At 37.3% G+C, this 17,440-nt stretch overlaps 1 protein-coding gene across 1 annotated transcript; it reads left to right on the forward strand.

Annotated features, from left to right (window-relative positions):
• Nucleotides 1-11,374: 11,374 nt before the first annotated feature.
• Nucleotides 11,375-12,604, forward strand: LOC131633096 (F-box protein At1g30790-like). Its single transcript, XM_058903813.1, has one exon. The coding sequence runs from the start codon at nucleotides 11,375-11,377 to the stop codon at nucleotides 12,602-12,604; it is 1,230 nt and encodes a 409-aa protein (XP_058759796.1).
• Nucleotides 12,605-17,440: the final 4,836 nt, after the last annotated feature.

The following is a 17,440-nucleotide window of genomic DNA, read 5'->3' on the forward strand; positions in this document are numbered from 1 at the left end:
TCCATGCACAACGCTTCCGGTATTCTTCCATCTGAAGGAACGTGAAAAAGAACTAGGCTTCCCTTTCTTCCTCCCTACGTCTTGCCACTCTCCTGCTCTAGATTCCATGTTGATCCAGCCCAGCAACGATGAATAACACTCAAACCCTAGCAGACACTCTCTCTCTAGTTTTCTCTCTCATCTAACAACTTTATTCTAATAATAGATTAATGTATCTCTCTCTAGTTTCAATCTGGTTTAACTTGAAACTATGCCTTGGTGAATAATAGATTAATGTATTCAAGGCAATATGAGGCTTGCATCGGAATTCAAGGAATAGGAGAGTCCTAATTCAAAGGTTTCTTTAGTTTTAAGCAATATATATCTACTACACTTGAAAGTGATGTGCATGCCTTACAAACTCTAAACAAACTAGTTTAAACTTGAAACGTGCTAAACATGTTTTCTCAGAAACTTACCAACTCATACTCACTTCTTTGGCTTCCAATACTGCTGATTCTACTAAGCAATGTTTCGGTTTATGGTGTTGAACAAAAGGCAATCACTTTCTTTCATCTAATATGTTAGTTTTGTTTTGTTCTTTGCTAATAACTTAGACGCCATTTGTATGGTTTGCAGAACTTTTACATTGTTTTCTTAGAAGCTCATGCGGTTAGTAGGGAAAAAGCAGTAGAGAGTCATTTAAATATGAGATATGATATAGTTACACCATATTTGACATCTACACCGTATAAAAGTATGGTAAATTCTACTTATGTCATTAATTTATTATTTTATGAAAATTGAAATTTGTGCCATACATAAAAATAAAGCATAGGAAATCAGGTGTAAAGCTACGGTGTAAATTTCCAGTGTCAACATAGCATGTCTCTTTAAATATTCTCTCAGCTGTTAAACAAAGGTAGCCACAGTTCAAGCCTAAAATCACATAAAAGTGAGCAATGCAGCTTATGTTCAATAAAATACGACGTCGGTGTTTTAATCTTTGTTTACTTAGCAGCCATGTTGAAGCCAAAGAATCCATAGTATACAGCTATACAAAGAGCTTTAATGCATTTGCTGCTAAACTCTCTGAGGATGAAGCCAACAAGTTATCAGGAATGAGATCATTATTCTATACTAATCCTTTGATATTTGTAGTGATTGAATTCTATATATATAATCTTTATAGTATATTTTTATTGTGTAGACAGGAATATTTTTGAATTTTATTTTATTTATAATATTAAATTTTTAAAAATATAAGATAATGTGTTGAAATAATATGAAAGTGAATATATATAGTTCTCACCATTTGACATGAAAATAAATAATTAAAATTTCATAAATAATTTATATTCTTAGATATTATTTATTATAAGGCTTTTTTTCTTTCCCATCTACTAAATAAATGAATAATTGTTTCCAACTTCAAATTCTCATGAATCTTTTTTCTAGCACCTAAAAAAACACAAGCAAACAAATATTCCCACATTCCAAAAAGAAAAAGAAAAAAGCATAACTTGTGGTCTTCCACCCATCAAAATCAAAACATATCTCTCTTCTCACTAGGTTCAACTCATGGCTGAAGCATCATCAACAACAACCACAAAAAAGGTTAGTTCTTCTCACATTCCATACGAACTGGCTTTATGTATTCTCCCCAAATTACCTCTTAAATCCCTAAAACGATTCACATGTGTTCAAAAATCATGGTCTCTTTTATTTCAAAGCTCTCATTTCATCAACATGTTCAGCATCAATTGCATGTATAAACAAGATGAAGATTACGAAAACACTTGCCTCCTCTTATTCCACACAGGCCCCCCTGAGAATCGGTGTGCCATGTATTCGCTTTCCAGTGATAATTTTGAGGATAAGGTTAGAATAGATTGGCCACCTCCTTTTCAAGGTAATGACTACCGATGTATTGAACCTTTAGGTTCTTGTAGTTGTTCTGGCCTGGGCCGAGCAGGCCCAGCTCCTCTCACTAGCCGAGCAGGCCCAATTCATTGGGCCCATTTACTGGATAACCGTCAAGGAGTTATCCACGCGCGAAGACCACGCGTCACGCAGCGGGGGATTCGGTCAACCACCTCCGAACCCTACGCTATGATCATCCAGAACGTGGGTCACCTGCTGACTCAGCCCTAGCACAAGGACGTTCTGGCAGTTTCCTAGCACGTGGGCCTCCAATTAGATTCGGCCCAATTAGGAAACCTTGGCCCAGCGCTGGGGGCTATAAATACCCTCTCTCACCAGAGGGTCAGGTATTCCATTCTATTCACTCTCAACCCTCATTCTCTGATAGCTACTAACTTAAGCATCGGAGAACCTTGCAGGTACCCCCCCCATCTTGCTCTCCAAGCCAGATTCTGCTGCCTTGATGATTCTTCTGATCAGGTACGATCAGTGGCGCCGTCTGTGGGAAGGTCGGTATCGAGTATACGATAAAACCGAAAACGGTGCATATTACCTCGAAAACCTTCTCGGCGAAAAACTTGCTCGACCTTGGAACGCTGAAAAACTCAGACGCTACTACAGTTAGAAACAACCTAACGCTACCCGGCCACTCGTAACGAACACGAGGAAAAGCTGGGAAAGGACTCGCGCCATGGTACAGGCGCGTATGCTCCACGACAGCTTCAGTCGGATAACCCTACCAGGAGGCAAAGCCGACTACGCGGCGGGCCTTACACACAGACCCTCCGCGGAAGTACCTGCACGGCAGAACCCCAGCTCGCGATGGGATCCTTCACGCCGCGAGCACCTGGCCCCGACCGCGGCCTCGAGCTCGCTTATAGCGCACACCTGCTCTGCGCACCCGGACCGTTCCCCACACGCCCGGGCCATAAACCTCGGCCGAGCACAAACATAAATATTCGATTAACAGATAAGCATAAATATTGGAGCATAAAACGCAGAACGATATTAAAAACCGACCAAACTGGCCGGGGATATCCAAATATTACAAAAACTATCCGGGCATCGCCCAACTAACTACTTTGGCACGCAGGCCACAAAACATTGGCACGCAGGCCACAAAACGGCGGGCACGCAGGCCACTATCAAGAAATTGGTTAGACATCACAATCCTCCTCCTCGGCACCGTCGTCCTCACCCTGGGGCTCCTGCTCATCTTCCCAGTCCTCGAACTCCGGATTTGACTCAATCCGACCGTCCACAACCTTGTTGTACGGACCGATGCCCTTCGTCACCAAGCGCGGATTGAGGACTTTCAGCTGATCCACTGCGGCTTTAAATCCAACCCCCAGAGTAGCGACACAGTCAACCTCCAGCTCCCTCACCTTGCCCAGAAGCTAGGAGCGGGTCACCAAAGCTTTCTCGTCCTCATCCTCCTCGGCAGCAGGGAGATGAGACCTCTCTAGCTCGGCAATTCGCTCACGGAGCCTTTCCCCCTCAGCCTCCAAATCCATGACTTTGTTCCGCTCTTTGCAGAGGTCTTCGACGATGCCGCTCTGAACCTCATACTTATCCTTGTACTGTTCAAACTCGTGCTCCAGCTCATCATACTTGGTCTGCAGAGCATCATAGTCCTTCTGAGGGCAGACCCTTTGGGCATTGAGGGCCAAGGCCAGGGCGGCCACCCTCATCATCCCTTCAAGATCCTCGGACAAGTCCTTATCCCGGGCCGCCCGATCACGCCTGACTATATGCCTCACCTCCTCGCGCTCCAGCAGCACATTCCTCTTGGAGAAGATCCCCCTGTGCAGAGTACATGAGGGCAGCACAATGTCCTCCTCGGACGGGTTGTCATTAATAAGGGGGCGGAGTTCGGGAGTCCCCTCGTTCTTTTGTTTTTTCCCGGCCGGAGAACTTCCCGAAGTCGTCCCAACCGACGAAGGGGAGCCACCGTCAGGCGCACCCGCAGCAGCCGCCTTGACCTCCTCGACCCGCGATCGCTTCACGGTCAGCTTGATGGGCCCCTTGTTCTTTGCCCTCATCTTCACAATCTTGTCATACAGGTCGGCCATTTTTCCTGCAAAATAAAGAGTTAGAACCGAAAGGATATTATTCGAACAAGAAATAGTTATCTCACCTAACAAAATTATCGCATCCCCGTAACTCCCACACTCGAGGATGGCTTTTGTGTTGATATGCCGAGGCTCCAGCATAGGGCCTCCATCTTCCTCGACTAAGGGATCCCCGTTGGGATAGGTACATACTGCCGGTCTAAACCCGTCCACGAAAGAAGCGAGCCGCTGATACCCCCCCGTATCGCGCTCATTGAGATCCTCGTCCCGGAAGATGTAATAGTCGGTCCCATGCTCGAAATGGTCAGGCTGCCACTCTAACGGAAACCGAGCAGCTGGGCCCACTCTCCTCACCCCATCCTCAATATACTCGCGTTCCTCGAACAAATGATTCTCGGCATCAGGAGTGAGCGGCTTAATTATAAAATACCGACTCTTGAAATGCTTGATAGAGTCCTGGTAGATGGCGAACAGCTTCTTCGGCTGCTTAAAGGACACCCAACTCCACTTGCCGTCCGGATCGCGCAACCTCTGCAAATGAAACACTCTGAAGAAAAGAGGCAGGGTCGCTTCGACCTCCAAGTACCCGCATACGACCTCAAAGGCCCTTAAGAACGCCAAAGCGTTGGGATGAAGCTGAGACGGGCACAGGCACAACCAACTGAAGACACTCCGTTGCAAATGAGTGAAGGGGAGACGGAGACCAGCCTCCTTAAAGACGAACTCATACATTGCGAAACGGGGACCGGGGAATTGCGAGCAGATCCTCTGATGAGATTTAGGCACAAAGGCGCCCCAAGAAGGCTCCTCGTCTTGGTCAAGGTCCTCGATGACGTTAAAGGCTTCCTTGGGACGACTCGTGAAGCGCGACGCAATCGTCCTCGGAGCAACGGCCACCCATTCCTCAAGTTTCCTCGGGGAAGTCTCGACGACGGGAACACCCTCGTCCTGCGAGCAACCAACAGCTTCATCCCCGTCTGATATGTCGAAGGCGACATCGTCTTTGTTCTCGTCGGCCATTTACCTGAAAAGCAGAGGAAACAGTGAATTCGACTGGTCAAATCCACCCTTCCACCGCAAGTCAAGTGAAAGGGCGAGGAAAAGAGACGAGGAGAGAATTCCACCCCCCTCGGACACCGACGAGCCAAATTAGAAGCACCCGCAAAGTAAAGCCGCCACGTACGGCGATGGACGGCAGGTGCATCTAGCTCCCCGGCAAACTCACACCCTAACTGAGGCATGCCGTCTCCTTCGCTCGTCTCACACAAATTGTTCACTATTAATTCTAAGGCATGGACGTCTAATTCAACTATTCCTGTCCCGCTCACTCAAATCTTACTCGGCAAACACATGAAAGAAATAACGATCTCCTACGACTACTCGGCAAACTCATGAAGCTTGCTCGACGCACTCATCAATCCTGCCCGCCGCACTCGAAGCTAAAACATAAAACTTAAATGAAAGCAAGGAGGAGATGAGGAACTTACTTGAAGTAGCAGAAGAAAGAAGTGCGAGACGAAGAGGAGAGCTGTGAGCGAGTCTTGTAAGTTTGCAAAATGTTAAGTGACAAATGAATGGTCTTCTCGCTCTTTATATAGGGAAAGGAGGCCAAAGGGTGTCATGATAGCCTAGGCAGCCTAGGAGACGCCATCATTGATTACACCCCCAAGGCAGCTCCATCCACGAAAGGGTGCCACGTCACGAAACAACTTTGGAAACCCAAACGGCGCAGTCTGCATTTATGCCTAAAAACGGCGCTGCAATGATGACAGTCTCCAAAACTGCCACCTGTCAGCCACACTCTGACAAGCAGCAACCAAGCATGTCAAGAGGAAACCAAGGGACAGCCATCTCCTCGACGGGTCTTCGAGGACACCATCCGACCACCCTTGGCTCTTATCCCCAGCAGCAACCTTTTCCCTCGCAGACTTAGTCGTACGACGAGATCCCAATTGACGACCAACATTCGTGCTCTTGCTCGGCCAGCCTCTTGGCTAAAGTCATCACTCTCACAAGACTAATGACTTGGGGGGCTCCTGTTCTGGCCTTGGCCGAGCAGGCCCAGCTCCTCTCACTAGCCGAGCAGGCCCAATTCATTGGGCCCATTTACTGGATAACCGTCAAGGAGTTATCCACGCGCGAAGACCACGCGTCACGCAGCGGGGGATTCGGTCAACCACCTCCGAACCCTATGCTATGATCATCCAGAACGTGGGTCACCTGCTGACTCAGCCCTAGCACAAGGACGTTCTGGCAGTTTCCTAGCACGTGGGCCTCCAATTAGATTCGGCCCAATTAGGAAACCTTGGCCCAGCGCTGGGGGCTATAAATACCCTCTCTCACCAGAGGGTCAGGTATTCCATTCTATTCACTCTCAACCCTCATTCTCTGATAGCTACTAACTTAAGCATCGGAGAACCTTGCAGGTACCCCCCCCCCCCCATCTTGCTCTCCAAGCCAGATTCTGCTGCCTTGACGATTCTTCTGATCAGGTACGATCAGTAGTATTAATGGCATTATTTGTATTTATGAAGGCGATGAGAATGACAATAATACCACAACTGTGTTATGGAACCCTGCCACCGGAGAATTCAAAATCATTCCTCCTAGTATTCACTACAACATTGAGTTTAACTTTTGTCCCGATGCATTTTGTTACGACTCTATTACAGATGACTATAAAGTGCTTCGGAATGCTTTGATCCATGAGAGTGACTTATTTATGGAGGATCCGCAAGTAGAAGAGATGTGTGACACTTTTTGGGAGATATATAGTCTCAAAAGTAATTCTTGGAGAAAACTGGATGGAATCAATTTGCCTCCTCCTGGTCCATGTATTTCTCTGGTGAATTTAAATGAATTGTGCCATTGGTTGGTGTCCGATCTCAAAAATCACATGTTGTCATTTGATTTTAGCACCGAGAAATTCTTAGCAACAACCTTCCCGCTAGATTCAGATGAGAAAAAAGAATGTATCCTACAGAAGTTGATCGTATTAAATGGGTCTGTTGCTTTCATGTGTAGTAATTATTATGATAGGAATTGTTTTCACATATGGATTTTTGGTGAACTTGGTGTAAAGGAATCATGGACTAAACTCTTCATTGTCAGACCCTTACCTTGTTTTAAGTCGATTCCTATTGGTGCGGGGAAGAAGAACAATATATATTTTGCACAAGAATATAATAAGCTATCACAATTTAATTTAAGTACCCAAAAATGTGAGGAACTTAGGATAAATATAGGTTATATTGTAATGTATAAGAAAGTCCTTGTTTCTATACCCCACTTAGTGGGATAAGATTTTATTGTTCTTGTTGTTGTTTTGTTGTTGTCATTCTTTTAGTAAATGGGATAAGACTTTATTGTTGTTGTTGTCATTCTTTCAGTCAGTGGGATAAGACTTTATTGTTGTTGTTGTTGTCCTTCTTTCGATTGAAAGAATGAATAATTAATCGTTGTTGTTGTTGTTGTTGTAATGTAATCTCAAAGCATTCTGTATGAAATAATGGAACAAAACTTAGTTGTGTTTGTATTTTCACTTTACTTAGTTAATAAAAGGTAGCTTTGAGACTAAAACAATTCACATTGTATTACACCTTTCTGTATATACAATGTGAAGTCAATTTTTCTTGGTTATTCATCACCCTATTTTGCCAAACATTTTGGAACTCAGCCGGTATTGTATGAAGTAACTACTATCATATGATTCTTTTAATTGATAATTTTGATGGGAAACTATACAAATTTCTTGCTCTTAGGTTAGCCTGAAGAACATGAAGATAGTTGTTAGTATAAACATGCTACCTGATAGGAATTCCACAAGTAGGACAAGTTATACCAAACTAGCACCTAATTAAGGTTGTTAGGGATGAGTCTTGCTCGGGTAGTGTTCTTAAATCTAAATGTATTCTATTATCTTTGAAAATTTCTTTACCCACCTCCCTATGGGTGGTCACCTCCTGCGAAAAACCAAAACTACCCCTGCTTCGGAAGTTCATTTCCGAAAGCGTGTTTTTTTAAAAAAACTGACTTACTTCGGAAGTTCATTTCCGAAACAATTATTTCGGAAGTTCACTTCCGAAATACTGCGATTTCTGCAGATTTATCAAAACACTCCCCCTCCCCCAATCATTTACCCTAAATCAAAACAAAAAGTGGCAGAGGCGAAAATTTGTGCAAACAGAATTCCAAAGCTGCATCAAGGCTCCAATCACACTGCTAAACAACATTCAAAAGCCCTCAATCCTAACACTTTGTAAGTTTTGAAATTTTTAGATCTATTATTCAAATGCATGTTATTTAGGGTTTTAATTGCATAAATGATATATGGTTAGGTTGTTAGTATTATTTAGGTTGTTTAGAAGCATTTTGATTTGGTTTGAAGTTTGGTTTAGGGGTCTGCCATGGAAGTTGCAGAAAACTCCATCGCAGGGGTGTTTCGGAAGTTCATTTCCGAAAACACCTCCATCCCAGTTTTCGGAAATGAACTTCCGAAATGTATCAGAAGTTCAAATTTTTTTGTTTTTTATTTTGTCTCGCATATTAATCGATTTCAATTGTTTACAGGAACATGTCTTCTAGAGAGGGCGCTAAGTGGGGAAGAAAGGATTCTTCAAAGAAAGAGGTGAAAGAGGTGAAGGAGGTGAAGGAGGTGAAGGAGGTGAAGGAGAAGAAGAAGGTTTCGACCGGCTCTACTTCTCGTTCCCAGGGGGCCCGGGGCCCGGATGCTCAAGCTCAATCTTCAGGCGTGAGAGTCGTGATCAACGCTGATGGTTCTGAGACTGAGTGGGATGAGGATTGGTATAATTATCTTCATTCGGAGGAGTTCGCTCGTCGGGAAGAATAACGTGTTTTTTTTTGTTTGATGTGTATTTTGTAACGCTCGTCGGGCAGAATAACATGTTTTTGTTTTGTTTTGTTCTGATTTCGGATTGTATCGCACAGTGTATTTGTATTGGATTTATCATGTTAGTTTTTGGAAGTGGTAACCGGGGTCGGAACATATGACGGATGAGGTGGATGTCTGGAGGAAGTAGAACTGGAGATACGTCCACCACGAGACAAAGTAGCCAATCAATGTAAGCTATAGTTAATGATTATCATCTGGGGAGGTCATTTCTAAAAAATCAAGATTAAAAATAATAAGATTTTTTTTCCAATTTTTTGTAATGACGTCCCCTGATGATAATGATAAATTATAGCTTACATTGATTGGCTCCTTTGTCTCGCGGTGGACGTACCTCCGGGTCTTCTTCCTCCGGACATCCACCTCTTCCGTCATATGTTTCGGCTCCGGTTACACCTCCTCCGTCATTTGTTACTTTCAGTTGTACGTATTTTTATTAAAATAATAAATAAACCTTTTGAAATTTGGAAGCCTTTTTTTCTCCCCACCACTCTCTCATCCCCACCTACCCGTGTTTAACAATATGTAACATTAATTTTATGTAATATTATCGTTGTAATTTTCACCCGATTAAATAAAGCGAATTGTTCATTTTCTTCTGTCCAGACCTATTTTCGGAAGTGCATTTCCGAATTCCTCCAAGGGGGGTGCGCTCGGAGATGAACTTCCGAAACACCACATTTTCTGAAAAGTGACTTTATTTCGGAGATGCATCTCCGAAATCAATATTTTATATTAAAAAAAACACGTTTTCGGAAGTTCATTTCCGAAAACACCTTTTTTCCAAAAAAAAGTACCGTTTCGGAAATGAACTTCCGAAACAAGGGGTATTGTGGTAAATTTACCGGAGGTGGCCAAGAAGGTTGGGAGGCGGGTGAAGAAATTCTCTTATCTTTAGAGCATGAAAAATTGAAAATACATCAAATTTCTTAATAACTCGGTTTGGTCAAAGTGGTGGCAGTTAGAGGTCTTATTGAGGTCAACTGCATGTGAGGATTGCAAAATGTGTAAGTCAGTTGCAAGAAGGAATTGAATTGAACAAATGCCAAAAGCATTTTTGTTCATCATCTTCAAACCTGAAATGCTTTTGACTTCAAACCACTTTTCACACGTTTTATTTTCCTATTTGAGGGCTGTCCATCTTAATTTTCTCAAGCAGTTATATCTATTTGTAGAAGAAAAAATCCACATGTCATTTCTAGTTTTACATGTTTCTCCTATTTTTACATGTATTTTACTTTTTTTTTCTTTCTATTTAGTACTTTTACATTCAATTATTCATAATATTTTGATTTTTTTCTTACCATCATAATTCTTTCTTTGACTCTTTTTTTTAAACCATAACGTTGTTTTTATTTTGATTAACAAATGCGCGTATCAGACGAGTACTCGTGCGTTGGCAAGAATTTGTTACTAGTTTGTCTATATCACTTGACATATAGCTATACTTGAAATTGTATTTTTTTTTAAAATATCATTAATTAAAATATTGTGTGGATGACATAGTTTAACTGATAAGTGTTAATTGCGTTAAATGAGTATAAACAATTGATTTAGGATTCAATTCCTGATAAAAGTAGTTGGAGGTAATATTTATAAATCAACAATCTTTTCAAAAAATATATCTATATCTATTATAAAAAAATCAATAATTTTATTTTATAAAAAATATCCATCTTTATTATAAATATAAGAGGAAAAAGGATATGCACTGACAGTGTAAAATAATTTTACACTGTCAATCAATCACGACCATGTTAAGTGTCAAGTCACATTGTTATTTTTAAAAAAGTTATGTGACATGGTGAATTGATGAATCCCAATTAGATGACAGTGTAAAGCTATTTTATACGGTAAGTGCACTATCTTTAACCTTTAAATATAAATAGTTTAATGTTATTTTATACTGTAAGTGCACTATCTTTAACCTTTAAATATAAATAGTTTAATGTTATATTAAAAATGATACAAAAATAACTAGAAGGTATATTTATAAAAGTAATAATTAACTTTTGGAAAATTAAAAAGAGTTTATAAATTTTTTATTTATTTATAAATTAATTACTTTGGAGCGTATGACATGTATTAAATAATCATACACACCCATAAACAAAATGTATAAACGTGAACGAAATGGTGTGCTAAAGATAAAATAAATACCCTTTGCACACAATTTCTTAATATATATCTTATCAATTAAAGACATACAATTTCTTATCAATTAAACAACCAATTTCTTATCAATTAAGCAAACGGATATTTTACATTTAAAAAGAGTTTATACCAAAATTGAAAAAAAAAACTAAAAATGGCGAGGCATACAATATCTTATCAACTAAGCAAACAAATTTCACATTTAAAAAATAGTATATACCAAAAATGAAAAAGATTGGAAATATATTTCATTTCATGGCTAGCAAATTTCACGCTGCATTGTGTTCATTTAAAAGCTTTTATGTTTCAGCTTCTTCCCATTCTCTCAATTCATATCATGGTTGTCATAACATCTAAGAAAAAGGTTAGTATTTCTCACATTCCATATGAACTCTCTTTATGTATACTCTCAAAATTGCCTCTTAAACCCCTAAAACGATTCGCATGTGTCCAAAAATCATGGTCTCTTTTATTTGAAAACTCTCAATTCATGAACATGTTCCACACAAATTTCTTCATATCCAAACCTAATGAGGATTACGAAAACACCTCTCTTCTCTTAAATTTTGTAAGCGAAAAACAAGTCACCGAAGACTCTTTGTCGAAGCTTTCCGGTGATAGGTTTGAAGATATGGTTATAATGGATTGGCCACCTCCTTTTGAAGAGGATCATGCAAATATGCTGATGTTAGGTTCTTCCAGTGTTAATGGAATTATTTGTCTCTACCAAGATTATAGTGATGGAACACCAATTGTATTATGGAACCCTGCTACTAAGGAAACCAAGGTCCTTCCTCCTAGCTTTCAATTATATAACGGGAAAATTGAGTTTAACCCTCCTCCTAGTGCATTTGGTTATGATTGTGTTACACATGACTACAAAGTGCTTCGGAATGTTTTGTTTTTACCTGAAGACTCTCCGTATGCATTTTCTAAAGGTCCGTGGTTGTTTTTGCCTGAGAAGGATAGTCCTCTTTGGGAGCTTTTAATGGATGACGATCACAAGTTTTGGTCGGAGGAATATATTGACCCACACCCTTTCTGGGAGATATATAGCCTAAAAAATAATAATTGGAGAAAACTCAATCACATTGATACGCCATTGCCTTTTACGACATGTCGTTCTCTGGTGAACTCAAATGAATTGTGCCATTTTTTGGAGGGCGGGGATAAAATGTTTTCGTTTGACTTTAGCAATGAAAAGTTCATTCAAACAGTTTTACCCTCAGATTCAAATTTCAAGTATCATTCTGAGAACCAACACCTCCTGATTTTAAATGAGTCAGTTGCTTTCACTTGTTATGATTGCGAAAATAATTTTCATATATGGATTTTGGGCAAACTCAGTGTAAAAGAATCATGGACTAAAGTCTTAACTATAGGACCCGGAAATGACCTTAGTTATTCTATTATTGGAGCATGGAAGAGCCATATATTACTCTCAGTTTATCCTAAGATAGCCCGGTATAATTTAAGTACCCGAAATTTGGAGGAATTTGACTTTTACATATGGAAAGTTATAATTTACAAGGAAGTTCTTAGTTCTATGGAAAGAATGAAAAATTGAATGTTGTTGTAGTCTTATATCAAGGCATTCAACCAAGAGGTTTAGGGACATGATTACCAGATTTTGAATTTTATGAATGCTATCAAAATTGGGTTGTTAGTTTCCCAATTTAATGGATTATCAAATATTGGTATTATTGTTTTGGTTTATATTTGAAATATCTTATTATTAGGCATATTCTATCCTGCCAAACATTTTTGTATTTAGGTATTGTATGCTTATTTTATGCTTTTAATCAGTTTTATCAGCTTGGCTAGGCTAAGAAATGAGTAATCTGCATGGTGCAAAAGGTTGCAAGCTAGCTATGACTTTTATTGGAACGCAGGAACTCATTAACTTGTGTAACTGTGAAGTAGCTACTATGATATGCTCTATTCAATTAAAATTTTAAACATGAAAACTATAGAGACTTATAATTATTTCTCTTAGATTAGCATGAAGAACATGGATACATTCTTATAAGAAATCAAGTGAATCATCCATCACAATTCAAAGTTCAAACCCTTAAACATGTTACTCGATAGTATATTTTTCTAACTGTTTAACTCATTAGCAAGAAGGAATTGAACAAGTGCCATAAGTTTTTTTTGTGTGTATGGTATACTTTGGAGTTCAAATCACTTAAACATGTTTTAATTTCCTATTTAAGTGAAACTAAGTCACATAATACAGATATTCAAAACTCATTCGGGACTGGATATTGAGTTCTTAAGCATTCTTCTGATTTATCTTTTTATTTTTATACGGTTCTTGAACTCTTATCTTATTTCCCTTAGTGTTTACTTTTTCTTCACAATGAACATGCATATCCAATGAATTTTAGCAACTTTTCAACACTCAAAAGCTAGATTAATGCAAGCAATGTATAAGGAAAAATATGTTTTTTACTTGAAATTGCAGTTTATTTTGCTCATTTTGATGTTGAGACACAAAATAGGCTATTTTGGGGTGGAAAACTTGATTGAGAATTGATGGAGGTTTTTAAGGATTTTGATACAATATTGTCTTTGATCATGAAGAAGAATATGAAAAGGTGTTGTCTTATATATTTTCCCGTTGACATTTTCGAAGATACATCTCTAGAATTGTCACCAGTTAAATAAGGGTGGCTCACTTGTCACACCCTTAATGTGTGTATAAAATTAAATACCATACAATGGTGATTTCAAAGATATATCTCTGAATTATTTTTTAGCATAAATGGGGTGTGGCTCACTTGGCCCACTTTAGGATAAATATAGGTTATATTGTAATGTATAAGAAAGTCCTTGTTTCTATACCCCACTTAGTGAGATAAGATTTTATTGTTGTTGTTGTTGTTTTGTTGTGGTCATTCTTTCAGTCAGTGGGATAAGACTTTATTGTTGTTATTGTCCTTCTTTCGATTGAAAGAATGAATAATAAATTGTTGTTGTTTTAGTGTAATCTCAAAGCATTCAATCAACTATCAAGAAGTTTATGGACATGATTACCTGATTTTTGGATTTCGTTACAAAAAGGCTAAGTTGTTGTTGATGATGAATGTTATCAAGTTTATGGACATGATTATCTTGTCAGCTTCCCAAATTTGATTGATTATCAAATATTGGGATTACTGATTTAGATTCTGTTTGAGGTTAATCGATTAAGATATAGTTTAGGAAAGACCAATATGAAGTTTCTTTTATCAATAATGAGATAAAACTTCGTTGTGTTTGCATATTTTCACTTTATTTAGTAAGTCACATTGTATCACACCTTTCTGTATATACAATGTGAAGTCAAATTTTCTTGGTTATTCATCACCATATCTTGCCAAACATTTTGGAAATCACCTGGTATTGTATGAAGTAGCTACTATTTATGAAGCACAGACTCCGACACAGACACCGGGACACGACACGACACATACACTCTGACATCAATAATGTTGAAAACATAGGACACCGACACCGTTACATATAAACTAATATTTGAGTTTCATTTATCCATATATTGATCAAAATTAATGTCTTTAATTCTTTATTGATAACATTGTTTTAATACATGTTTAACTCTTTTAGATGTGGGTGAGATTTGTCCAAAAAAAGATATAATTAAATGTGTGTTGAAGCAAAGAAAAAAAACAAATTTTTGTTTGAAATATTTGACTGAGTTGTCTGACATATGTGGTATGAGTGTCATACGAGTATCAGACACTGATTAAAAGAGTGTCGAAGCAAAGAAAAAAAATCATTTTTTAGGGACCCTTGTCTGACTTTTCTGACACTTAGGGTCTGTTTGGTTCAAATAAGGGGGAGGGTAGGGGAGGGATTTTAATGGAGGGAAGGGAAGGGGAGGGGAGGGGAGGGATTTTTTTTAATTATATATATGTTTGATACAAATGAGGGGGGGAGGAGAGGGAAGGGATTTCGTTTAAAAATATGTTTGGTTCACGAGGGGAGGGGAGGGATTTTCATAATAATTTACAATTTTATCTTTGTAATTTTATATAAGTGATATGATATTCAATTGTAAAAATTTCATAAATATTTTCTTGGAAATAATATTTGTATAACTGAGTGATTAAAAAGTCATAACTTATCGCATAATATTAAAAAAAATTGAGTACACTTGATTCGTATTATAACTCTCGACACAAAATAAACCATGCGTTGATAACAACTTTTGAATATATAAAATAAATTATAATAAAAAACAAAAAATTATAGTAATAATATTTTTTATTAAATAAAAAAAATTGAAGGTGAAAAATAATTATAATAAGTTGATGGAAGTAATAGAGAAAAAATCACAAAAAGAAAAGTAGGAACATGAAAGAAAATAGTATTTTTAAAAAAATAAAATAAAATTGAGGATATTTTAGTAAATATATTAATTAAATTAATATTAAAACTCAGATCCCCTCCCCTCCCCTCCGAATCCCCCTGATTTGGGAGAACGCAAAAAGTGTCATTTGGAGAGATTTTGCTCCCCCCACCCCCCTCCTAAAAATTGAACCAAACACATTTCATTTTAAATATTCCCTCCCCTCCCCTCGCTCTACCTCGAACCAAACACACCCTTATTTAACTTTTCCGACACGTGTCGTACGAGTGTCATACGCGTGTCGGACACCGCAACACGCCTACTCCTAGAGGTGTCCGTGCTTCATAGCCTACTATCATATGCTTCTTTTAATTGAAAATTGTATGAAGTAGCTACTATCAGAGTATCAGGCAGTGTTCTTGAATCTAAATGTATTCTATTATCTTTAGAACATGAAAAATTGAAAATACATCAAATTTCTTAATAACTCAGTTTGGTCAAAGTGGTGACCGTTAGAGGTCTAATTGAGGTCAACTCCATGTAAGAATTGCAAAATATGCAAGTCAGTTGCAAGAAGGAGTTGAATTGAACAAATGCCATAAGCATTTTTGTTCATCATCTTCAAACCTGATATGTTATTGAGTTAAAACTATTTTTCACATGTTTTGTTTTCCTATTTGAGGGTAGTCCATCTTAATTTTCTCAAGCAGTTTTATCTATCTGTAGAGAAAATAAAGGCTTGATCCACATGTCATTTATAATTTTACATGTTTCTTCAATCGCACCAAATTCTATTTTTTTTTTGGTAAAATTTAGTTCGGAGATACATATCACTCATTGACAATAATTTGTCACTAGTTTTTATATATCACTTGACATATAGCTATCCTTGAAATTGTATTTTTTTTTATTTTAAATATCATATATCGAAATATTCATTTTTATTGTGTGGATGAGATAGTTTAACTTATAAGTGTTAATTGCGTTAAATGAGCATAAACGATTGATTTAGGGTTCAATTCCTGATAAAAAAACTGTTGGTGGTAATATTCATAAATCAACAATCTTCTTAAAAAAATATTCATCTCTATTATAAAAAATCAATTATTTTATTTCATAAAAAATATCCATCTTTATTATAATTATAAAATGATTAATGTTATATTAAAAATGATACAAACAATAACCAGAAAGTATATTTATAAAAGTAATAGTTAACTTTTGAAAAATTAAAAGGAGTTTTTAAAATAATTTTTTTATGTATAAATTAATTACTTTGGAGCGGATGACATGTATTAAATAACCTTTTTTACGCACTCATGTACAAAATATATAAAGGTGAGCGAAATGGTTTGTGTTAAATATAAAATAAATATCCTTTGCACACAATTTCTTAATATATTTCTTATCAATTAAAGACATACAATTTCTTATTAAACAACAAATTTCTTATCAATTAAGCAAACGAATATTTTACATTTAAAAAGGAGTTTATATCAAAATTGAAAAGAAAAAAAATATATACTTAAAATGGCGAGACATACAGTATCTTATCAGTTAAGCAAACAAATTTCACATATAAAAAATAGTATATACCAAAAATGAAAAAATTACTTTGGAACGGATGACATTTATTAAATAACCATACCCATATACAAAATGTATAAAGGTGAATTAAATGATTTTTTTTTATATATGAAATAAATAACCTTTGTACAGAATTTCTTGATATATTTCTTATTTCTTATCAATTAAACAATCAATTACTTATCAATTACTTATATATATATATATATATATATATATATATATATATATATATATATATATATATATATATATATATATATATATATATATATATATATATATATATATATATATATATATATATATATACTAAAAATGGTAAGGAATACAATTTCTTATCAATTAAGCAATTTCACATATAAAAAATAGTGTATACCAAAAATGAAAAAGATTGGAAATATATTTCATGCGTAAGAAATTTTTCTGTTTCAGTTTCTTGTCATTCTCTCAATTCATATC

Source organism: Vicia villosa, unplaced genomic scaffold (genome assembly GCF_029867415.1).
Source record: "Vicia villosa cultivar HV-30 ecotype Madison, WI unplaced genomic scaffold, Vvil1.0 ctg.001069F_1_1, whole genome shotgun sequence".
Taxonomy (NCBI): domain Eukaryota; kingdom Viridiplantae; phylum Streptophyta; class Magnoliopsida; order Fabales; family Fabaceae; genus Vicia; species Vicia villosa.

Bases quoted from the DNA above. Each gene is read 5' to 3' on its own strand.
- LOC131633096 (XM_058903813.1), top strand. From the start codon at position 11,375: ATGGTTGTCATAACATCTAAGAAAAAGGTTAGTATTTCTCACATTCCA.